The sequence below is a fragment of the Callithrix jacchus genome, chromosome 3 (genome assembly GCF_049354715.1).
Source record: "Callithrix jacchus isolate 240 chromosome 3, calJac240_pri, whole genome shotgun sequence".
NCBI lineage: Eukaryota > Metazoa > Chordata > Mammalia > Primates > Cebidae > Callithrix > Callithrix jacchus.
The window spans coordinates 186,070,289-186,096,493 of NC_133504.1; the positions used below are offsets into that span (position 1 = coordinate 186,070,289).

At 48.0% G+C, this 26,205-nt stretch overlaps 1 protein-coding gene across 5 annotated transcripts in view; it reads right to left on the reverse strand.

Moving 5' to 3' along the window:
* Positions 1–26,205, reverse strand: part of CRMP1 (collapsin response mediator protein 1) — a 149,209-nt gene that overhangs the window by 42,773 nt on the left and 80,231 nt on the right. For all 5 annotated transcript variants that reach the window (XM_078367546.1, XM_078367547.1, XM_035294108.3 and 2 more), the window contains 2 exons: positions 11,145–11,233; positions 5,375–5,559 (listed from right to left, as the gene is read on the reverse strand). In XM_078367546.1, the coding sequence (XP_078223672.1) occupies positions 5,375–5,559; positions 11,145–11,233 (274 nt within the window). The remainder of the gene's footprint in view (positions 1–5,374; positions 5,560–11,144; positions 11,234–26,205) is intronic.

Here is a 26,205-nt window from a genome sequence, read left to right on the forward strand (position 1 = left end):
TCATTACTATCACCACCATCATCATTACCATCATCACCATCACCTCCACCATCATCACCACCACAATCATCATCACCATTATCAACCCATCACCATCATTACTATCACCACCATCATCATTACCATCATCACCATCACCTCCACCATCATCACCACCACAATCATCATCACCATTATCAACCCATCACCATCATTACTATCACCACCATCATCATTACCATCATCACCATCACCTCCACCATCATCACCACCACAATCATCACCATTATCAACCTATCACCATCATTACTATCACCTCCACCATCATCACCACCATCACCACCACAATCATCATCAACATTATCAACCCATCACCATCATTACTATCACCACCATCATCATTACCATCATCACCATCATCATCATCACCCCACCATCATCACCACCACAATCATCATCACCATTAGCAACCCATCACCATCATTACTATCATCACCATCATCACCATCATCACCATCACCTCCATCATCACCACCACAATCATCACCATTATCAACCCATCACCATCATTACTATCACCACCATCATCATTACCATCATCACCACCACCTCCACCATCATCACCACCACAATCATCATCACCATTATCAACCTATCACCATCATTACTATCACCACCATCATCATTACCATCACCACCATCATCACATCATCACCATCACCTCCACCATCATCACCACCATCACCACCACAATCATCAACATTATCAACCCATCACCATCATTACTATCACCACCATCATCATTACCATCATCATCACCCCACCATCACCACCACAATCCTCATCACCATGACGACCACCATCATCACCACCACAATCATCATCACCATTATCAACCCATCACCATCATTACTATCACCACCATCATCATTACCATCATCACCATCATCATCACCACCACAATCATCACCACCACGACGACCACCATCATCACCACCACAATCATCACCATTATCAACCCATCACCATTATCAACCCATCACCATCATTACTATCACCACCATCATCATTACCATCATCACCATCATCATCATCACCACCACAATCATCATCACCACGACGACCACCATCATCATCACCACAATCATCACCATTATCAACCCATCACCATTATCAACCCATCACCATCATTACTATCACCACCATCATTATTACCATCATCACCATCACCATCATCACTACAACGACCACCATCACCACCATAATCATCACCATTATCAACCCATCACCATCATTACTATCACCATCATCATCATTACCATCACCACCATCATCACATCATCACCATCACCTCCACCATCATCACCACCACAATCTTCATCAACATTATCAACCCATCACCATCATTACTATCACCACCATCATCATCACCATCCTTTCCATAATCACTCCCACAATTATTATGGTCATATTGCCATCATTGTCACTATCCTTAACCCTAACCATTAGCAGTGACATCATCACCATCATCTTCAGGCTTCATTAACACCGTCATCACTACCATCGTCATCATCATCATAACTATTTATGGAATGCTCACTATTTGTCAGATAATGCCACAAAGGGCTTTACATAAGTTCAGTCCTCGCAACTGTCCCATAGACTGAAAATTAATACCCTCATTTTGCAGATGAAAATCTTGAGGCTCAAAGAGGGTAAAGCATGTGTCCAAGAGCATACAACTAGGAAGCAGGAGGGGGAAGGTTATCCAAGACTTGTCAGATGGTCTGAACTCCTAACCACTGCTTCAAGCTGCCTCCCTTGGCATAGAATGCCAAGATGAAAAGGACCTCCAAGACCAAACAAGTTCACTTCATCATCCTTTTTTTCCCCAAATAAAATCTTAAATCATCATTTAAGATTTTATTTGGGAAAAATAAAGGTGAGGTCTCCAGCCTTGCCTCATGATAAGAAAGGGGAGCCTCCAGTCTTTTAAACCTCCCTTGACTTCACATACTCTGCAACTTACTGCCCTGTTTCTTCGCACCCCCACACTTCACAGGCAGATGTCAAAAAGAGAAGTCTCACCTCTCCTCCTCCTACTCACACCTCCATTCCACCTAAAGCATCAGCCTTTGCCAATACGACTCTCACATCACTAAGTCTAATGGGAGCATGCAGTGCTCACTCTCTTGGCCTCTTGGAGCACAGAAAGTCACTCCCTCCTTCCTTAAACTCACTCCTCTCCAGCTTCCGTGACAATACCAGCTTCTGGCTTTTTCTGCCCTTTGTCCTACTTCTTTGGCTGCTGCTTCTCAATCGCCCTGAGTACTCCATCGTCTATGTTCACTATGCTCATTAAGTGAATCCCTTTTCTTTCTGTACACTAGCTCATTGAAACATACCACTTACTCTGAGCTGCAGAACTCTGAACCCAGCTGTGTTCTTGGCTTCTCCACCAAGATCACCCAAAAGCTCCCCCCAAATCGGAATGTCCAAAACCTCATGCAATACTGTCCCCGCTCCCACCCCCAGCTGTGGAGGACATCACCAATTAAGGGTTCCTCAGCCAGAAGCCCAGGTCACCCTTGCCATTTCCTTTCCCTTGTGTGCTCCCCTGTCTGACCCAGCACCAAGGGCTGTTGACTGGCGTCCTCCATCTCCCAGGAGCTCTCTGCTTCTGCCCACTCCACGGCCATGCCACCCTCATCTCTCAGCTGAACTATGCAATTGCCTCCCAACTGGTCCACCCACATCCCACCCAGTCCACTCTATTACAGTCTCCTCAAAACACAGAACAGGTCACATCCCCCCCTGCTTAAAATCCCTCAGTGTTGCCCATCACCCATGTGAGAAAGAGCCACAGATATAGCAGGCCGTAGAGGTCCAAGGTTGTGCTCTCCTTCCAGCCTTGCCTCAGAGGATTTCATCCCTCAGTCTGGACACCCCTGCCCCTCCCGGCAGACCTCCTGAAGTCTCTGGAATGGGAGGTGTGTTCTCACCTCAGGGCCTTTGCACATGCTTTTCCCTCCTCCTGGGGCTCTGCTCTTCTCTGCCCTCTTCCCCTGGTTAATTCCAACTCATCCTTCAGATCTTGTACAAATGTCACTTCTTCAGAGAACGCTTCCCTAAGACCCAGCCCCTCAGTTCAAAGCACTGTACATCCTTCTTTTGTAGCAGGAGTCACAGTTTCTAGTCATACATGTGAATGATTAGTGACTCCCTGAGAGATGGCAGGCCCCTTGACAACAAGCATCAATCCTGCTTGTGTTCACCTGGTACGGTGCCTGGTGTGTATGACTCTTAATTAACATCTGCTGAATGAAGACGGGAAAGGGTGGGGACCCCTTCAGCGCCCAGACTGTGGTCCTCATGTGCCTTCATAGGTTCTTAGTGTTCCATAAATCACACTTTGGAAACTGTCCTTCACGGGTGGGGAGGATAAGGCTTACAGGGCAGGGCTCCCCAGGGTCTCACAGTTGGTGATGTGGAAAGGCAGGGGATATCCCAGGAACACTGGCTCCTCGTCCAGGATCTGTCCCCTGCCCTGAGGCCTGCTGAGCCCGAACTTCCATGCCCACCCTTAGAATTCTCATGTCCTGTGCACTGCAGGAAGGACTCTCACACAGGTCTCCAAACCACCCTATGGGCTTCCTACCATAAGGCCCACATTACAGATGAGGAAGCTGAGGCTCAGCGAGGCTGAGTGCCGGCCACAGTCACACGGCTGCCTGCTGAGTGGAAGGGCTCAGGTTCAATTCCTGGCCACTGGGATCCAAGTGCAAGTCTAGATCCCTCTGTTTTCCCATCCAGCAGATCCATGGGCTCCCCTTTGGAAGAGGGATCAGGACAGTGCTTGCCTCAGAAGTCGAGCCCCACCCTCCTGGCTCAGGGACTTAGCAAACTCTGCCCATGGCAGTGGGCTCCAGCCCACAGACCTCGCTTCCAAAGGGACTCTTTTATGAAGAAGTGGGAGAGGTAGGCACGGCTGGGGCCAGCTTACAGATGAGCCGCCTGGAACTGGAGAGCCTAACAGTTGAAAGAACATTCACAATTGACTGTGGCCTATTTAATTAAAATTGCTTATTAAAATGAATCCAAGCAAAAGCAGCTCTTCAAAATCAACACAAGAAATAGCAATCAGGCTACACAGGGCAGTAGAGGAGGAGTCCAGCTTCCCAGACTGAGCACCATTGGGGAGTGGTCTCACTGCCCCCAGTGTTTCCTTCCTTTCCCGACCTCACCAGGGCTCTCTGTGGCACAGTGCACTCCTGGGGACTTGGCCACGTGACTGATTTTGGCCAACAGAATGTGAGTGGAAGGTGCCGCGTGGAAATGAGAAGATGAGGCAGTGAGAGGAGATGCAAGCTTCAGCCAGAGCCCCCTGCTCTCTGCCACTCACCAGGAGAATAGAGTGGCTGGGGAGTCACTTGGTCCAGAATGGGAGACCCATCATGCCTGAATCCAACCCACAGCTGAGCACTCTAGCCCCACGCCCACTCCTGCACAACCTCAAATGAGAGAAACAAGTGTGGCTTGAGATTTGGGGGCTGTTTGTTATGTGGCGTTATCACAGTTTTACTGCAGCAATACTGACTAATACAACCACTTCCCATCTGTGTCTCCTTGGACAAGCTGCTTCACCTCTTTGAGCCTCTATTCTCCCATCTGTCACAATAATGCCTATGTCACTGGTTCTGAAACCATAGCCATCTTCACGCCACGTTGAAGGATTTTTTTTTTGCTTTATCTCCCTATAATTCACGTCTTCTTTACTTAATGCTTTTCTTTAAACAAATTTTGTTTCTAAAAATCTAAATGTGACTTCAGTCTTATGCTAAGCAATTATACCAATAAGATGTTATTTTATTTCTTTTTTTTTTAAGATGGCTATGCCCTGTCACCCAGTGCAATGGCATGATCTCAGCTCACTGCAACCTCCTCCTCCCAGGTTCAAATGATTCCCCTGCCTCAGCCTCCCGAGTAACTGAGATTATAGGCTCCCACCATGTTGGCCAGGCTGGTCTCGAACCTCTGACCTCAGGGGATCCAGCCGCCTCAGCCTCCCAAAGTGCTGTGATTACAGGTGTGAGCCACCGTGCCCAGCTGAGATGCTATTTTCTTTAAATACTTTTACTTCAATATTTAAAAAACAATTGTTTAAAATTAGTGCCTATAAAACCATAGTGTTTATTAAGCCATCTTGTGTACCCCCAGTGGCACACATGGTATGCTCTGCAAAACAGTGGCCTGTGTCATTGGGCTGTGGTGAGAATGAAATACAATGGCACCGTGGGCAGAAAGCCTGGTACACACTGAGCACTTGTGGTGATGCTGGTGATGAGGAAGAGACCTCACAGCCTATGTCCCTAAGGCAGGGGACAGTGTCACTCACTGATCATTGTGGTCCCGCCCACCAGGGCTGCCCTGGTCCCTTGGAAGAAGTCATCAGCCGCGGTCATCCCCTGGGAGGGCTTCTGCAGGTACGTGTTGACATCGATGCCTCCGGGAATAACCATCCGCCCGTTGGCTTCAATGGTCTTCACTCCACCAGGAACGATTAAGTTCTCTCCTATTTGTCTGGAGGCAAACAAGAGAGACAGCCTTGGTTCTCACAGGAAAAGTGGAATGGGCAGTCAACCTGTAGCTTCAGTTCCATTAAATAAACATTTCTGAGCCTGGCCCTTCTCAAGGCCCTGGGTAGACAGAGATAACTCAAGCAGGGCCCATGCCCTCAAGAGGCTCATAGTCTAATAGGAGGAAAGGCAGGTGGGCAGACTGTTAGAGCCCACTGTAGCAGAGAGGGCCAGGGAACACGGGGAGGGGCCCTTTCATCCAGCCTCGTTATTGAGGGGGGCTTCCAGGTGGAGGGGATGGCTAAGCAGAATCCACAGAAATGAGACCAGCATTCTGAACCTGCTGACCATCACGTCTATTCCCTGATGCAACAGGTGCCTGAAAACGTCCTCGAGGGGCGTAAATTCCAAATGGAGAAGGACGGAAAAGAGCGGACGAAACGAGAAACCAAGCTCCAGGGGATCTCCGTGGGTGACTTATTGATGACGGGGGCTTCTAGGTTTTATTTGCTGGCACCAAAGTCAGGAGACCCATCAAGGCGCTGGGGGAAAAGGCTCAGCCAGCACTGGGAAAGGGACCCAGCAGCACCCTAGGTCAAGGTCTGGCTCAGACCATAAGAACTGACTGCGAGTGATTTTTATTTTTTAAAAAAATCCAATTGTCGTGAACTCTTGAGATTGGGCAGCATATTCATTTTCTAAGTCACATAAAACATCAGTAATAAAGACACAGGAAGATGCTTCGACAGTGACCAAAAGGGGCAGTTGTGGACAGAATCCACAGCCAGGCAGCCAAGACAGCAGCCTCTGTCCTCCTGGGCTCCCAGGAGAAGCTGGGCCAGCAAGCAGGGGCCACACACTGTCCTCTTATCCCAGGAAATAAGCCTAGGACTGCACAGTGCCAGGAACAAGATGGACACCCAGGAAACGTTACCACACACTTCCACCTCCACCAGTCACCACTGCTGCTGCTTATAATAACCAGTCCCATATCCCAGAATGTTCACAGCCACTGCTTATAAGAACCAGCCCCTTATCCCAGAATGTCCACCACCACTGCTTATAATAACCAGTCCCTTACCCCCAGAACGTCCAACCTGACTTAGGGAAATCCTATCTTCCCCATCCTTCTGCCATCTCTCCAAACATGCGGGCTTCCCAAGAGCTGAAGGGAAAGGCGTCAAGACACCTGACCCTTAACTTAAAAGGAACAACTGGAGAACACCGTTGTTTTTTCGTTTGTTTGTTTGTTTTTTAGACAGAGTATTGCTCTGTCACCCAAGCTGGAGTGTAATGGTGCAATCTCGGCTCACTGCAACCTCCACCTTCTGAGCTCAAGAAATTTTCATGCCTCAGCCTCACAAGTAGCAGAGACTACAAGCACGTGCCACCACACACAGCTAATTTTTGTATTTTTAGTAGAGATGGGGTTTCACCATGCTGACCAGGATGGTCTCAATCTCCTCATGATCCACCCACTTCAGCCTCCCAATGTGCTGGGATTACAAGCGTGAGCCACACTGTGCCTGGCCTGGAGAACAGCATTTTCTAAGCGCATCACCACTTCTCTCATTGAATGCCCACAACCAGCTCTGAGTGAGGACAGGGTAGCACTCCAAATGCCAACCCAGGAAAAGGCCTGGGCACGGTCCAGTCAAAGGGGCACTGGCTGTAGACACGCATGTAGTGTGTCTACACATGGCACAGATCTGCATGAGTGTCAGCGGAATCACAGCTCAGTCTCATTCAAGCCTACGACCAAGTCACCATGCTGTGGGGGCAAACAAGCACTCTAATTAGAGATTCTTTTATTTATTTTTGATCCAGGGTCTCAGTCAGCCAGGCTGGAGAACAGTGGTGCAGCCTCCACTTGCTGAGCTCAAGCAATCCTCCTGCCTCACCCTCCCGAGTAGCTGGGACTACAGGTATGCACCACCATGCCCAGCTAATATATTTTAAATTTTTTGTAGAGATGTTATTTCCCTGCGTTGCCCAGGCTGATCTCGAACTCCTGAAATCAAGGGGTCCTCCCTCCTGCCTTGGCTTCCCAAAGTGTGCAAGCCAACATGCCTGGCCTTATTTTTCTTTTAACTTTTTTTTTTTTTTTTTTTAGAGAAACTGCACATTTCCTGAGCAGCCTGGTTGGCCAGAGTCCTGAGATGCTTGATGTTGGACACTGAGTGCCGTCTCTGCAGCCAGAGGTCCTTTCTTATCAGGCGCAATCACAGCCTCTTAACAAACTCTCTCTGGTCTCCTGCCAGCAGCCCTGTGAGGTAGGAGGTAGAGGACAACAGAACTCAGAGAGGTTCAAGGTCACAAAGGGAGTCGGTGATGGGTCTGGATTTAAGCCCGGGTCTTCCCAGGCCTAATAGCATAGCTCTGACCAGCAGGCTTTATTGCCGCCCTGCTTCCCTCATATAGGAGCCAGATTCTCCGTGAACTGGGATTAAACCAAATGGGATCCCCAGTGAGTTAGAGGGATGGACTCACTGAATGGTGCTCAATAGCAATGTGCTTGAAAGTGAAAGAGGAGAGAGGAAGCTCAGCTCAGCGAATGAGACAGACGCCCCTCCCCCAACGCCGCCACCCCACCAGGAGGAAGAAACTCTCAACCACCGGTACTTGATTCACCAAGGCTGAGTGATTCGGATGGAAACCTCGATGAATCATAATTCAATGAATCACAACAGCTGAACGGCTTTTAAGAAAACCTGGCAAATGGCCGCAAAATTAAAGGATTCTTGGGGTTTAATTAAAGTGAGGGAAAATAATTATGCCTTTGGATGCTGGGAGGTCCCCGGGGTGAGCACAGGTGGTCCCCAGATCTTCCACACCTATCCTTCTCAGCCTGCACGGCGCAAGTTCAGAAGGACCACCCGACGGCCCTGGAAGGCCTCCATGACGGTCCCTCACTCAGCTTTACAAGGCCCGAGGAGGACTGCCAACACTCAGAGAGCTTCTCAGCAACGGGTTCAAGTAAAAGGGGTTTACCACCAAGAGGGGCTGCAGATAACGAATTTAGGGCAACTGCGTACTTCCTCAACAGCCTGGTTAGCCAGAGTCCTAGGACTCTTGATGTTCATACATACAAAAGCGCACTTAATGAACGCAGCTCAACCCGTGGCCACCTGCTCCATCTGCACACTCTCAGGGACTGCAGAGCTCTACAAGGGGGCTTGGCCTGGGAAGGACAGGAGTGGACGTGGTCAGATGAAATTTCTAGCAGCAGGTGGTGTATGGGATTGGGAAGCCCACAAGATCATTCTCAGGGTCATTTTACCTTTCAGAGTTCAGAAGCCCAGAGCCCCCTACACAAAGGGGTGTTCCCTTGGAGTAGCTTTCTCTATATCTAAGCCATGGCTGAGTCAGAAAACCTCATTTTTTGACACAACCTGCCACCCTTCCCCACCCCCAATCTGCCTTCATGACCGTTTGGGATCCAGGTGCCTGCGGCTGACACGAGCGGCCTCAGCACCTGATGGCCAATATTCATTTGTTTGTGCTTTCCCTGAATCAGAGCTCTAGAACTTACTCCACAGGCATGATGCTGGGCCCCAGGTGGGGGCCACGAGGCAAGGCCCTGGTTGAGGAGCAATGCAGCATGACAGGGGCTGTGACAGACAGCAGCTCAGGACTGTGGGGACAGACGGATGCACCCCAAACCATCTTGGGGTCAAGGAAGGCTTCCTGGAGGAGGAGTTGCATGAGCTGGGCCCACAAGAACAAACAAGAGATGAGGGGAAGGCAGAGGGCAGGGGGAAAAGGCATTCCAGGCATGGGGCTGATGGGCACAAGACTCTGATGTGAGAGCAGCTTGGCAAGTCTTTTGAGTCCCATGTTTTCATTATGGCTGGAAGAGCAAGAAAGGAATGAAGGCAGAGGAGGGAGGCCCGAGCTGGACTTGAATGGTCAAAGTTTAGGACTAGAATTGGGAAGTGGGCTGGGGGGAGGCAGGGAGGACTCAACTGTTCTGGGTACCGTTCCTTCACTGGGTCATTTGCATATGTGGTCTCTTTCAGTGTGCCTGCAGTAATCCACAGCCCCTCTTTACTGTGCCCCAGTAATCCACAGCCCCTTCTCACCTCCTCCTCCATCATCACCCAAGCCCACATGGGCCCCAGGATGGCCCTGTTAACAGTATCAATCCCTTTCTGCCTTCCCCTAGCTCCGACTCCCCTCTGCCTTTCCTTCTTGTGCCAACCGCTCATGCTGGATCCTCAAAGTGTCCTTCTCTTCTCTTCCAGATTGTAAGGGAAGAGGCTGAGCACCCAGCAAATCCAGGGTATGCCTCATAGAACGAGAACTGCACTCCTCACCCGCCAGTAAAAGGTGAAGGCCAGCCGGGCACAGTGACTCATGCCTGTAATCCTAGCACCTTGGGAGGCTGAGGCAGGCGGATCACACAGTCAGGAGATCGAGACCATCCTGGCCAACATGGTGAAACCCTGTTTCTACTAAAATACAAAAAAATTAGCTGGGCATGGTGGCACATGCCTGTAGTCCCAGCTCCTTGGGAGGCTGAGGCAGGGGAGTCCATGGAACCCAGAAGGCGAAGGCTGCAGTGAGCCAAGATTATGCCACTGCACTCCAGCCTGGGCAACAGAGCGAGTCACTCTGTCTCAAAAAAAAACAGAAAACAAAACAGCGAAAGCTACCTACAGATCCCTGCCTGGCATGGACTGAATTGTGTCTCCCAAAATTCATGTTGAAGCCCCAGCCCACCCCATGGGACTGCTTTGGAGACAGGGCGTTTAAGGAGGTGATTTAAGGTTGAATAAAGTCAGAAGAGTGGGGCCCGAATCCAACAGGACTGAGAAGAGGCCCCAGGAGTGAGCACACACACACACGGAAGGGGCCCCGTGACGACAGCCCGAAGGTGGTGTCTGCAAGCCAAGGACAGAGGCCTCAGGAAGAACCAACCTGATGGCAGCTTGATCCGGGACTTCCAACCTCCAGAACTGTGAGCAATGCACCTGTGCTATTTAGAGCGCCCAGCCTGTGGCAGCAGGCTAGGACACGCGGGTTGTGGTAAGCAGGGCTGAAGCGGGAGCCAACGGGAAGAAAGTAAAGGAAACTCCAGGCCCAATGAGTGACTTTTCTTTAAGTGCCAAGACTGTGCTTGGAAGCCACACATTCCTCCTTTCTCCCCTGCTCCTCTCAACGCAATTCCAGAAATGGTGGGCAGGTGGAAGAAAGCGGCACGAATTCAGTTGTGTTAGGGTGGAATCGGGCCTTGACCCTAACTCACCCCGTCAGATGGGGCCAGGAGCCCAGACTCATTGGCCCACTGCCTCCAAATCCACACGACAGGAAACGCATTTGCATTTTGCAGCCTTTGTGTGAGCACTGTGTGAGAGGAGCTGCCGCAGTCGTGTGGCAGGGAGCACAGCCCAGGGGGGCACTGGAGAAACACCAGCCCCTTCTCCACCCGCAGTGTACACCTCCCCCAACCTCTGTGAGGCCTCTACCCCTGAAACACAGGTACACAGCCCCCGTCACTCTAGAGCAGAACGCCAGCCATACGTCCCACCTAAGGCCAGGCAGCCTGGTGACACAGGTTTCTTAAAAGGTCTGTTTTGATCAACCCACTTGATAAGTCCATCCTCCAGGTAGACGTCAGCGTAAAGGGACTGGTCATCGTTGATGATTCGTCCACCTTTGATGAGGAGTCGGTCACTCTGCAAAGCGAAGGAAAGTATTAAGGATCCTTGGAGGAAAGCCAGGAGAAATTTTCTTGTTTTCAATTTTTAATATAAAAATTATTAAATATTTTCAAAAGTAAAGTAAAGGCATATTGAACCTCCCCCACCCCAGATCCGTCCCCAGCCTCAGTACTTCTCTACGCAATACCTCCCCTTCGCTTTCACCCTTCTCCCCTCACTGTTTGCTTTTGGCTGAGGTGTTTTAAGACAAAGCCACGCACTGCAGCTTTCCGCTGGTAAGTACTTCCCTAGATCTGTCTCGCTATTAAGCCATGGCCCGTTTGCCCTGAGAAATGGGTGCGGGCAGGAAGCTGCATTTTTTTCGTAAACAGGAAAGGGGTAAGAACTTATTAAAGAAACAAAACCAGAATCCATTATCCCAACGAACCCAGTGAACTTAATATCTTCCTTATTAGTCAATAATCAGGCCCTGTTCAATGTTACTTGATTGTCTCATAGACGTCCTTTTGTAGTTGGAAGGTCTGAATCAAGAGCCATACCAGGCCCCTTAGCACATCTGCCTCATCCTCTAGGCAGCCTCTGTCAGCATCTGCACCGGCCCCTCCTCCCTTGCGAACGTCATTCATTTGCTGAAGAAACTGGGTCATTTGTAGAACAGGGAGTTATCAAGGTATTATTAAATATGATAATGATCAACTTACAGACATTTTAAAAGATAGTAAAAAGATTATTAAAAAACCCCTACTTTTCCAGTACAACTCCCAGCTGACTCTGACGTCTCCCCCCTCTATTCTCTCTGTTTTCCATGGTTGTAATCACAGTGCACACACCCACTCACTCATCCGTGCCCTGATCAGCTACCGACTGATGCTCTCAGCTCCAGAGGGGACCAGGCACAGAGCTGGAATCTGCTCTCAGGGGGTTGACAGATGGAGAGACAGATGTTTATCAAGTCATGGGGTATGTGGGGTTGAGGAGAAGAGCGGGGACCTGCCATGGAGGCCAAGTAAAGGGGCTGCCAACCTTATCGGGAGCAGGAGGGGTGGGTGGGCAGAGAAAGCACAGACCCAAAAAATAACTCTAAAAATCAGTCTATTGATACTTCCTGTATCTACACTCTGTATGAATACAGACAGATAAATATGTGTCGTTAGAGGAAGGTGGAGACACACACACACACACACACACACACACACACACACACAGGATTGTAGGACTATGTCTATGTAAATAGTCATGTATTCAGGGCATGTTCTCCAAAGGACGTTTTCAATCCCCCATCCGATTCTAAGGGCACAGACCTAGGCTTTCAACCCTCTTCTATTTGTCAATAGCATTCCGGAATGGAACGGAGCCATCAACTTGCTTATGAATAAACATAAACAAAGCTTCACCATATGGAGTGTTCTGGGCAGAGGGAGGGATGGGCAAGTCAGGCACCAGAACATCATGGGAACTGAAAAGCACACAGTTCTGTCCTTTCTGCATTTTTCCATGAGCACATCCCAATCTGCCGCTCATTCTTCATGACTCTATTTAAATGAGCATAAAATACTCGACCTTAGGGATGCATGATAAATTGTTTAATGATTCCCCCACTGCTGGTTACTGAAGTTATTTTCCGTTTTTTTACAGTGATATGCATTGCGGCAATGAACGTTTTTGTGCACAAGCCTCCTTCCTTAGTGTGAATGATTTGTTAGGCAAGGTTCTCGGAAGCCTAACAACTGGGTCAAACGTTATAGCCTTGTTCACAGCCCTTGATAAAGATGACTAAAGCGCCTTCCGAAAGGAGTGCCCCCTTCTTTGCATGAAAACACTAACATTCTTGTTTATTATTAATATTTAATGAACAGATACTTTACGAAAGAAGACATATATGAGGCCAACAATCATATGAAAAAATGCTCGTCGTCACTGGTCATCAGAGAGATGCAAATCAAAACCACATTGAGATACCATTTCACGCCAGTTAGAATGGCGATCATTAAAAAATCTGGAGACAACAGATGCTGGAGAGGATGTGGAGAAAAAGGAACACTTTTACACTGTTGGTGGGAGTGTAAATTAGTTCAACCATTGTGGAAGACAGTGTGGCGATTACTCAAGGCCTTAGAAATAGAAATTCCATTTGACCCAGCAATCCCATTACTGGGTATATATCCAAAGGATTATAAATCATTCTATTATAAGGACACATGTACACGAATGTTCATTGCAGCACTGTTTACAATAGCAAAGACCTGGAATCAACCCAAATGCCCATTGATAATAGACTGGATTGGAAAAATGTGGCACATATACACCATGGAATATTATGCAGCAATCAGAAATGATGAGTTTGTGTCGTTTGTAGGGACATGGATGAATCTGGAGAACGTCATCCTCAGCAAACTGACACAAGAACAGAAAATGAAACACCGCATATTCTCACTCATAGGCGGGTGATGAAAAATGAGAACACATGGACACAGAAAGGGGAGTACTAAACACTGGGGTCTATTGGGGGGAAAAGGGGAGGGCCAGTGGGAGGGGGAGGTGGGGAGGGATAGCCTGGGGAGAAATGCCAAATGTGGGTGAAGGGGAGAAGAAAAGCAAAGCACACTGCCATGTGTGTTCCTACACAACTGTCTTGCATGCTCTGCTCATGTACCCCAAAACCTAAAATCCAATAAAAAATTTAAAAAAATATATATTTGTTAATTTGTGTTTCTTTTCTTTTTTCTTTTTCTGTGACAGAGTCTTAGTGTCACCCAGGTTGAAGTGGCGTGATCGAAGCTCACTGCACTCTCAAATTCCTGAGCTTAAGTGATCCTACAGCCTCAGCCTCCTGAATAGCTGAGACTACAGGCATGTGCCACCACACCTGGCTAAGTAAAATAAAAATTGTTTTTGAGAGGGGGTCTCACTGTGTTGCCCAGACTGGTCTTGAGCTCCTGGCTGCAAGCAATCATCCCTCCTTGGTCTCCCAAAGCACTGCCATTACAGAGTGAGCTACCTTGCCTGGGCAATTTACATTTCTTGAAGGCTTGTAATTTTTTTCCATGTGTTTATTTACCATTTCTGTTCTCTTCAGGCTTGAGACGTGGTGAATAAGACACAGTGTCTGCCCTGAAGCCCATCCCTTGGGTTGGGGAGAAAGAAAGAAACTCACAGGCTGGGTGTGGTGGCTCACGCCTGTAATCCCAGCACTTTGGGAGGCCAAGATGGGCGGATCACAAGGTCAGGAGATGGAGACCATCCTGGCCAACATGGTGAAACCCCATCTCCACTAAAAATACAAAATTAGCTGGGTGTGGCAGCGCATGCCTGTAGTCCCAGCTATTCAGGAGGCTGAGGCAATAGAATCGCTTGAACCCAGGAGTCGGAGGTTGCAGTGAGCGGAGATCATGCCACTGCACTCCAGCCTGGCGACAGAGCGAGACTCCATCTCAAAAAGAAAATATAAAAATAAAAATAAAAAAGTAAACAGACAAGAACAACCCACAGTAGGTGGTGCTGTGACAGCAGAGCCTGACTCAAGAACTTGGAGGCAGGCGGTACATCTGGGAGGCAGTTCCGGGGACTGGAGGGAGGGTATCCTATTCAATAAATAAATCCAGTAAAGAGTGCATACTGATCTGGCTAGCACTGTGGGCGACTAGGGCTTGATCTTGCCAAGGCCGTCCACGGAAATGCACAGAAGGCACCTCAATGGTCCCCCGGACCAGAACCCACGGTCGGATGGCACCAGCCACAATGCCCTGCAAGCCCAGAGAAGAGGCATTTAACCCAAACTGAGGAATCAAAAATACATCTCGCTGCCGGCTGCTCAAAGCCTCTTTGCATCAGAATCATAGTTCCCTCAGAGTGAAAGCCAAGGTCAGCGAGACCCCAGTTAATCTGGAATCCCAGGATCCTGGCAGTCTTCCTGCTCTTACTTTCTTTGGATCCCGCTTGATGCTACTTATCTGAGTGCCCTCTCCTTGACTTGTCCTGTTTGGAACAACCCACAGCACCACCCTGCCAGCTGAGCCTACATCCCTTACCCATTCTATGTATTCACAGTAGTCACAGCACATCTGGCAGACTATGTATTTCTGGATCTGTCTAAAATGTGACTTGCCACACTGGATTCACAGCTCTGGTGCATTACCCCATTGGCTGTATGGGACAGAACTCCCTAGGGGACACATGACATGGGTGCTGATGGGGACGGCACTGCCTGGAGTTTGCACAGCACTTGCTGTTACTAGACTGTGAGCTCCATGGAGGCAGTGCACTTGGGCCATTTTCTCCACTGGTGCCTCTCCAACACCATGGGCTCAGCCTGGCTGGCTGACTGGGTGACTGAACTGATTCTTTTTTTTTTTTGAGACAGAGTTTCGCTCGTTTCCCAGGCTAGAGTGTAATGGCATAATCTTGGCTCACTGCAACCTCCGCCTTCTGGGTTCAAGGGATTCTCCCACCTCAGCCTCCTGAGTAGCTGGGATTACAGGCATGCACCACCATGCCCGGCTAATTTTCTATTTTTAGTAGAGATGGGGTTTCTCCATATTGGTCAGGCTGGTCTTGAACTCCCGACCTCAGGAGATTCGCCTTCCTCAGCCTACCAAAGTGCTGGGATTCCAGGCGTGAGCCACCAGGCCCGGCCCTGAACTGATTGTTGAAAGCTGACTGGTGAAGATGGAGAGAAAGGCATCACAGCTGTGAGCCGAGGGAGAGCTGTGTGAGGGGGCATATCCTGTTTTTCAGCAAGAAGGGTCTCTGGAGGAAGATGCTTCAAGGTAAGTTGCTCCTAGGTCCCACAACCTCTCTGTATCCCTAAAACAGATGTGTGCATTCCCAGGGAGAAAACTCACCAAGCCTCCAGACGGCCCTTCAGGACCAAGGGGAAAAAGAAGCCTGGGCTCTGAACATTCAGGAAGCACCCACAAGCTGGTGCACAGGTTTCCCCAGCCCCAGGAGCAGAAAACGTAAGTCACCACCAGCTGGTGCATGGCTTCCAGAAGTCACTGCTCCCCCACCAACCCCCTGCACGCACCCATCTGCCTTGTCACATTTAATAGGGGGCTTTTCGGGCTCAGCCTGAAAGGTGATATTTTAACGCACTGTGTGCCAGATCAGCCCAACCTGCTTTGGTCTTCCTAGAATCAGAGGGTAGAGCTTGTGTTCAAATCCACTCCCTCCCCAACGACCACCAGACACTGCAAGCAGTGGCACCCAGGGGTCCAAGCCCTTAGTGCCGCTCAGATACTGGTCTACTTCCGAAAAAATAAGCCCACAGGAAGGCAAGTGCTGATTCAACCTCTTCATGTTCTTTCTTAAAATCAGTAGTTCCTTTGCCGCTTAACAAGCATTTTCAAAGCCACGTGCTACAGAACTGAAGCTCAGAGGGATTTTAGTAGGGACTGGCCCAGACAGTGGTTCCTTGGTGCTGTGAGTTTAGAAATGCCTGGTAAAACGGAGGCAAGGATGTCTTCATGACAGAACTTTGCATATCCTTGCTTCCGCTGATACGTTCAAGAGAAGGACTGGGGCCCGGCGCGGTGGCTCAAGCCTGTAATCCCAGCACTTTGGGAGGCCGAGGCGGGTGGATCACGAGGTCAAGAGATCGACACCATCCTGGTCAACATGGTGAAACCCCGTCTCTACTAAAAATACAAAAAATGAGCTGGGCATGGTGGCGCGTGCCTGTAATCCCAGCTACTCAGGAGGCTGAGGCGGGAGAACTGTCTAAACTCAGGAGGTGGAGGTTGCGGTGAGCCGAGATCGTGCCATTGCACTCCAGCCTGGGTGACAAGAGCAAAACTCTGTCTCAGAAAAAAAAAAAAAAAAAAAGAGAGAAGAACTGAATGATATATTTTCCAAACTTAGGTTCCTTTGTAGTGTGGAAAATCTGAAGAGCTACTTTTCCACAGAAGACACTGTAGGAAATGGGCTTTGAAGGAGTTATGTGCATTGTGGCCATTTGCACTGAATGGTCCATGCGAAATGTTAGGTCTGATCCACCTCGCATGGAAATGAGGTCCAGAGCCAGGTGTGACCTCCACATTCACACAACTGGTAAGGGTGCAGGCTAGAGCCAAGGGCTCCTAATGACCTGCCCAGCATTCCGGCCACCAAACCATGCTTCAGTCCCAAGTTTAAACATTCTCAAACTCTAGAATCCATGACACCTCATAAGAAGATGGAACTTAGAAATCCCCCAAGTTCTGAGGCCAATGGGCCTTGCTGTCTAAGGCTGCCTTTCTCATGCAGGAAATACCGGTGTGCAGAGCTGTATACCAAAAACAGTAAATGTTACATATGTTTTAAAAATTAATGACACCGAAGTCACACACTTAGAAAAAATAATACCAGCGCTGTCCGTTGCCTCTCACAGGAAAACAGCAGATGTGAACAATGGTTTGCTCTGTATTCAAATTATTACGTTTAAACTAGGCTGAGCTTAGTAGCTCACGCCTGTAATCCCAGCACTTTGGGAGGCCGAGGTGGGGATCATGAGGTCAAGAGATCGAGACCATCTTGGCCAACACGGTGAAACCTCATCTCTACTAAAAACACAAAAATTAGCTGGGTACGGTGGCATGTGCCTGTAATCCCAGCTACTCCAGAGGCTGAGGTAGGAGAATCACTTGAACCTGGGAGGTGAAGGTTGCAGTGAGCCAAGACTGCACCACTTGCACTCCAGCCTGGTGACAGAGCAAGCCTCTGTCTCAAACATATATATATATATAATGTATAAACTAGGCTGGGTGTGGTGGCTCATGCCTGTAATCCCAACACTTTGGGAGGCCAAGGAGGGAGGATCACCTGAGGTTAGAAGTTTGAGAGAAACCTGGACAACATGGTGAAACCCCATCCCTACTAAAAATGCAAAACTTAGGCATGGTGGCAAGCACCTGTCCCAGCTACTCGGGAGGCTGAGGCTTGAACTCAGGAGGCGGACGTTGCAGTGAGCTGAGATTGCACCACTGCAGTCCAGCCAGGAAGGCAGAGAGAGACTCCATCTATCTACCTACATATATATATTACGTATAAACCTTGAAGAAATAAAGCACCTCATGAAAAACTCAGCCAAAGTCTAACAGCTGAATTGATTAGCTAGGGCACGTCAGAGACGCCAGTTCGTTCGGCGGTGACAGCAGTCCTTGTGTCAATGCTGCGTAAGAGCAAAATGTTCACACTCAGAGAGAGGTGGGTTTAGATTCTGACCCCACTTATTATTCATGTGACTTACCAAGCCTCAGTTTCCTCATCTCTAAGATGGGTTGGCTCTGCGTCCTATGCCTGTGTTCGAAGTGCTTACTCAGTCCAGGCCTGGCAAGTGAACAGCTCATTGTTCATTCTCTGCCATTTTCTGTGGCTAGAACTCCACTCTACAAATCATTGTTTAACGACTTGGTGCATGTAGCTTAAAAGTAGCTCTTGCCCTCAAGGGGTGCTCAGGGCAGTGAGGGAGGCCGAGTCAACAGCCAGCCTTTGCCACCAGTGTGGGAAGTACAGAAGGCCACAGAGCATGGAGGCAGCCTCCACACTAACCCTGAGAAGAGAAAAAGTGTTCCCTTTGAGCTTGGAGGGTGAGTAGGAATTAGCCACACAGCAAAAGTGAAAGGGATCTTGAGAGAAGGAAGCACACGGTGTATTAGTTCATCCTCACAATGCCATAAGGAAATGCCTGAGACTGGGTAATTTACAAAGAAAGGAAAAGAGGGTTAATTGGCTCATGGTTCTGTGGGCTGTACAGGAAGCATGATGCTGGCATCTGCTTGGTTTCTGGGGAGGCCTCAGGAAACTTACGATCATGGCGGAAGGCAAAGAGAGGGGAGCATATCACATGGCCAACCAGGAAGATGGGAGGGAGGTGCCACACACTTTTAAATAACCAGATCTCCTGAGAACTCACTCACTATCACCAGAATGGCACCAAAAGGGGAAACCCACCCCAATGATTCAATTGTCCCCCTCCAGACCCCACCTCCAGTACTGGGCACTACAATTCAACATGAGATTTGGGTGGGGACGCAGAACCAGACCCCACCTCCAGTACTGGGCGCTACAATTCAACATGAGATTTGGGTGGGGATGCAGAACCAGACCATATTCCATGGGGAAAGACACTGAGGTCAGAAGCAACCTCGCGTGCCTGGAGGTCTATAAGTGGTCTCTTTTGGCTGAAGGGTGACCTCGAGGTGGGGAATCCGGAAAGGAGTGCAGAAGCCAGATCCTGGGGACCCCAGGGCCATGTGTACAGAGGAGTCTGGGCTCTGTGGTGAAACTCATGGAGGGGTTTTCATCAGGGAAGAACCGGAACATAGAAACGTTTCCAAGTTAAGACATCACATGAGCACTGGGCAGAGGTAGAAGAAGAGGAGGAATCATCTCTGTCTTATCCTCAAAGCTGGGACTCCTCAGTAAGAATACTTGGCAGCCAAGTTTGCAAGAGGTATCAAAGGCCTTAACACCGTCCATGTCCTTTGACCCAGAAATTTAGTGCTGGGAATTTGTCCTCCAGAAAATATCCAAAACAGGGTCAAAGAATGATATACAAAGATGCGATCAACAATTAATTATAAGGGTATAACCACACCAGTAACAAGGTATCACTCGGCTACTAAAATATTTTCCAGGAAGTTTTAACCACAAACAAAAGCACTAGATAATAAAATGTGAGGATAAAAAGCAAACTACAAAATTCTCTGTTAGGAATTCAAAAGGAAATGGATCTGAAGGAACTGGCTTCTCCTGCAGAGACTTTAGGGTCTGCCCAGACCTAATAGCCAGTATAATGCACAGCCCTCCCCCAATGCTTATGGCAACTCACGGTCATAGTTCATGTGCTCATCTCCCACTGAGCTGGACACCCCTTCATGGCCAGGGGAGTTCTATGTATTTCATCTCTATATCCTCAGGAACCAGCCAGGACCCTTACACAGTATTTAGCAGATGTTTGCTGGGCAGGAGGGAAAGGAGGAGGTAACAGACAAGAGGCAAGGGAAGAGGGAGAAAGTAGAAGGAGAAAGTTTGAAAAGAGAGAGGGAGTGCAAGGGAGAGAAAAAGAAGATCAGATAAAAGAAGGATAAACAGGAGGGAAAGATGGAAGGAAGAGCAAAGAAAGGAGGGAAGAGAGAAACAAACAAAGGGAGAAAAGCATAGACGGACATATAATAAACCTTTCTTTTCTGCTTTTAAAATTTGTGAAAACCTAACCCTACTGGCTGAGAGCAGAGGCCTGCCAAATGCAAAGCCTGCACACTGCAGATGATGCACAAAGGCATCCTCGCGAAGACTCCACTGAAATCCTGCTGGGCTGCAGTCTTGTCTCTACTGCCAACTGTCTCATGAGTCAGAGGAGCAGCCAGGCAGGAGGAAGGGATTCTGCTCCAAACCTACTGTTATCTCCCATCCAGCCCCCACTGGGAGGAGAGAGCTGACATTGGCAGGATGCTTTTGTTCTTTTCACAAACATTAAGCATTAGGTTGAGCTCTGCTTACAAAAACTAGCCTTTAAAGTTTCAGGCATTTTTATCCATAGAACAGAAAAACAAACAGTAGCAAACACAGTCAGCCTCAGCTCAGAGGGGAGGTTCTGACGACAGTGGATTTTCTGCATCACTGTCTATTCCTGAGTGAGGCATTAAACCTCCTGGGTTCTATTATCCCTTCAGCATGGTGGGAATAAATCTGTCATCTCCACCATGAAGGTGGCTGTCAGAAGGCATACAAAATCTATTAAGGTCTGGATCTTAGAAAAAATTAAGAGATGGGATGCTATTCTTATCCAATCAACCTTTATCCAAAAATCACTAGTTTAGCAACCTTGGCTATCTGGAAAATAGCAGAGAACCAAAGCTGTTATTACCGAGACGGAGAAAAGACAGGGACTATGTCATCAAGGAGGGGACATTGAGCTGAGTTCCAAAATATAAATAGGAATTCACGAAGCTAGAAAAATGGGGAGAGGAGAAGGAAAGTACCTCACTCAAATAAACAGTAGGTACAGAGACGCCGTATTCTGAAAGTTCCAGGTACCGCGGGTAGGTGAGGAACAGGTGTGGATTGGTGCTGTCCACGGTCCTGAATTGACACTGGGCACAGCGACTGAGTTTTCTACAAACCCTGATGCTGAAGACCCCTCCACCCTCTACCACACCCAAACTTGTAGTTTCCTACTGCTTTTCTTTCTCAGCTTCTAAAGAAGTCTTGTTTCAAAAATTCTTCTCTTAGCCCTGCAGAACCAAAATAATAATGACTTATGTTTCCCAGTGGACAAAGCTGGCTTCAAGTACTTTTAGATGTTGGTATATGAAGACCTTACACTACTTCCAATACTTAGTTCTCCCACCCCAGGAAGTTGGGGTGAGGGCAAGCAACTCCCATGGCCCCTACATGCTCCATTAGAGCAGTCATTGGAATCTGGGGTCCATGAACAGGCAGGTGTCAACATACGTTCTCAGAGGCCAAGCAAATTCAGATGAGGTTGACTGATTCCTCAGTGGGAAGGGTAGGAAAGGTCAGGGTAACTAAATGATCAGTCTCTTCTGGAAAGATGAAGAAACCTTTCTTTCCAAAGAGTAAGCAGGGAAACGAGCCTCAAAAAGATCAAGGAAGCCCATTTGTAGAAATGTGCTTATCCAAGCATCGAATGCAGGGAGAACTGCTTTCTTTTAGAATAAAGGAAGTACCAAGGTTGGTTTTGAAAGGCTTCAATCCTTTAAAAACCATGTAGCCCTGATGTTGACGCTGACATTTGCAACTCAACACTTCAAGATGATTGGCAGGCATACCCCCTTGTCACCCCCGCTCCAAAAAGAACAAAAAAAAACTGACAGCACGACACCATGGCACTGCTGGTCCTCAAAATGCCCTGGAATTACCCACTGAAAATTTCCACTGGGGCTTTTATCAAGATATTCAGTCGCCAGATCTAGATTATAAGCCAGGAATTTATATTATTAACAAACATTCCCAGATAATCTCAACACAGAACCTCTGTGGCAAGTCCTTACCACCCGCCAATGTGGGTGCAGTGCAGCCCCCTGTCCCATTGACTGTGGATGTGCTGCCCATGTGACTCGCTCTGGCTGGGAGTGCACCAGTCCACACACAAGCTTTAAGGGGCAGGTGGGTTCAGCTCTGACAGTCCGCTCCCCGCCCCCCGCCATGAAAACCTCAGAACCCAAGGAATGGCAGCCCCAGAATGAGAGGATATGAGGAGCATACTTGACCCCAACAGAAGACTGAAGACAAATTGAGATGAGATGAGCCCTGCTAAACATCTACCACCCACAAACCAATGCCATAAATAAGTATTTGCTGCTGTAAGGCACAGAGTCTAGGGGGTTGCCATGCAGCGTCATCACATCAAGTCAAATTAATACATCATAAATGTTCTGTGCTGGGAGCCACAGGGATTGCTGCCCGAAAGGTTTTATAGCTCAAATGTGTCATACTTCCACGACTTGGTACCTGCCTTGAATAACCAGAGCCTTCCCCTTCAGCAAGCTCCCCACTCTGGTCTCCTTGTAACGGCGAGTGCTGTCATCCCGTCCAGCTGCAGACTCATATTTATTCACAGAAACCATTTGCCTTTGGGTACAGCCTGTCAGCCAGTGGCCCTTTGCCACACTATCCAGGAATGCAATCCAGGAAGTGCCAACCAGTATGAGCCTGAATCTAATTAACACACATTCATTCCCCGTCTCATGGACAGGAGACGGGGTGGCTTTCCCTTCTTTATGAATGGGAAATACAGGTGGTCCCTATGGACTGCAGCCCCTTTTTAATTTTTCCGAGCTTATGCCTGTTTCCATGACAACTGCAGCTATAAGAGCACATTTTCAGGTCTTGTCATACCAGGAGGCATTCAGGGAGTACTCTCTGTTGGACTGAATATCTGATTTTAAAACAGCATGCCTCTGTCACAACTCCAAGAGTGGGCAGGGCATGCAAGCTGCATGGGGAAAGATGATGCTAGCTGCATGTGTGATTGGTGACTTGACCCATTTCTCTGTTTTCTGGTCTGTGCTTCTTGCTTTCTAGAAAGAAATCGGAATAGAATTCCTTAGCCTTAAGAAGTGCACATTCCTTGAACTCTTATTAAGGATCAGTTCTGCATTACATGGGTTTTCATTTTTAATTCTTAAATCAGCTTCAAAGTGGGAATAAGTATTACAAATGAGGAAACACAGAAGTAATTTTCTCAAGATCACACAGCCAAGAGATGGTATAGCTAGGATTTGATCCTAATTCTGCCTGACACCCACACAGAGACCACCCCACTGCCTCCTGGTAGGGAGAACACTAGTACAGTGTTCTCTTCAGTGTACCTACATAATGTGTCTGAGCCTCAGTTCCCCATCTGTAAAATGGGGACAGGCAGCAATAGATTGCACTGACCTGTTCAGTGTTTATCAAGTACGAACCCCGTGACTTGCACCTCATCTTCCCTCCTGACACGATTATTGTGAATGTGGTCAAAAGTGGTTAAGGCAGATTAAAGGGCTCTGAAAACTGCAAAACGCTTTCTAGGGGAAAGACATTAAAAGCAGAGACCTATCACTTAATAAACATTGACAATGCCTCCTGCAAGCCAGGTGCTTTCATATTTATCCTCATTGCAGGCTCACTTAATAAAGAGGTGATGTTTGAACATGGGTATGGAGGCTGGACTGCACCTAATGACATGAATGCAGAGGGCAGACTACCAAGGCTCTTATATGGCCCCACAGCTCCAAACTCTGTAACATGGGCGAGCTCACCTCTCTATGCCTCTGTTTCCCATCAAATGCAGAGAAAATTTTGAAAGTGAAATGAATTAATCCATGGATAGCAGTTTGCAGAGTGCCTGATTTTTTTTTCAATCCTTGCAACGTGGGGTGACAGATCTCATTAAAATGCTCAGTTCCATCTTCAGCTTCTCTCTAACCTGTCCCACCCCAATCCTACCTCTTTTCTAGATGTTGCTGCATCTACTCTGGAACTGCTCTAACACCTATCTGCTGACTTTCATCCCAACGCACCTGTCCCGGGTAATCCCTCACCCCGCCTCCCTGCCACATATCTTGTAACCTCCATATGACAGGCAGAGTGACCTTTCTGAAATGCAAATCCAACCATGCCTCAGCTCTCCTCAAAAATCCTTCACCAGCTTGTCCTCACCTGTAGGACAAAGTACACTTCAAAGGCTCTTCCTGGCCTGAGCTCTGCCCTCTCTCAGCCATGACCCACCACACCTATCTAAGCACACTACACTCACTCTGCCTCCCTAACCTGCACCTTCACACCCTGTGCCTTCATCTATGGCCTCCCTGCAGCATGGATCTCCAGGCACATCTGCTCTGCTCGTTGATTTCCAAATCCTAGGTCATGTGAAGTGTCTTGAATCCAGGACCACAAGGTCAAATGGAGTTCCCACAACATGAAGCTTGCATCTCTGGTCAGCGTTTGTTCATTACACTCATTTTCCAGCTCATTTTAATATGTCTTATTCCCCCCATGAGACTGAAATCCTTGGCACCAGAGATGGCAGCTTATTCCCACACAGCTTCTTAGCGGGGTGATCTTTGGCAAGATACTTAATCTCCGTTGGCTTCAGTTTCCTCATCTATAAATGGAACCCATCAAAATACCTACCTCACAAGATTACTTGTGATAATATGTAAGAGGACCCAATACACTGAACACTGGCCTACAGAGTCTAACATTCTATGCCAAACGCTCATGCAGCTTGAGGAAGCAGGAAAATGCTTCGATTGCTTTTATCAGCTTCTCAGAGGAGCTGATGACTTTAGAAAGCCTTTAAACCAGGTTAAGAGGTGCCCAATAATTAAAGTTGTATTTTGGATTCCTTTTTATTCTGCATGTTCAGAAACAAAATATAGCAAAAAAAAATGAGATGAAAGGAAAAGAAAATGAAAGTAAGTAAAGGAAGACCTAAGACTGCAGAAATCGTGCTAGAAGAACTGTAGTGTTTTGGAAAAGAGAAGGTCCTAAGTAATGGAGAGACATCTTCCAGTGCCTCTAGGCATAGCAGTGTGGAAGAAGAAACTCGGGAAGATTCTGAGAACTGGGACACAAGGCAGAGTCCCCCTCTACATAAAGAAGAGCTTTACAACAAGAGAGCTGTATAAGAGTAAAGCAGGCTGCCATGTAAAGTGGTGATCTCCCTGTCATTGGAGGTATGCAAGGAAAGCATATTGGGAATTCCTCCACTGAGGGGAGAATGAAGGAGGCAGAGGAGACGCAATGGGCAGACACTTTTTCCTTCCTCAATTGTACAACAGAAAATTTTACATTATTTAAAAGGTTCCATTCAACTTTGAGGTTATCGAAATCAAACATTTGCTGAAATTTTATTAGACCTTAAGCCCTAAAGGTCTATCGATATGATAAGATTTAAAAAAAAAAAAGCCACAGCAACATAATTTGGGGGCAGGTACAAAATTTCCTCAAATAGCCACCTTTCTGCTCTATGCAATTCTGCATCAGATCCAACGAGCATTCCCATGGAACTGACTAAGTTCCAGCACCAGGTCATTATTCAGTCAAGGCCCTGGGGAGAGGCGAAGATGTACACTGTGATGATCCTGCTGCTGTGTATAAAGTACGTGCTGCAAAAGCTTCCTGTTTCACGGAACATGCAGCGAAGCTCATTACTAAACCAGATCTGCCCTCCCTCCACTGTCAAAGCACCACTTCAGAGGCCCCCACACCTTCTCTTCTCTTGGACCTCCAAAACTCCTCATGCCACCTTCATCTCCTTCTGCCTCTATGTTAAATCCACTACCTCCATGTTAAATAACTACCTCCATGTTAAATCCACTACCTCCATGTTAAATCCACAGATAGGGCCCCATTAAGGAAGACTAAATGCAGTTATGGCTGAAACCCCATTCAGCAAGGAAGTCCACAATCTAGGCCTCATTCATTCACTCACGCAATGAGGCATCCCCACTGTGAATCCCCAGTATTCCTGAGGGACCGCTGAGGAGAATCAGACCATT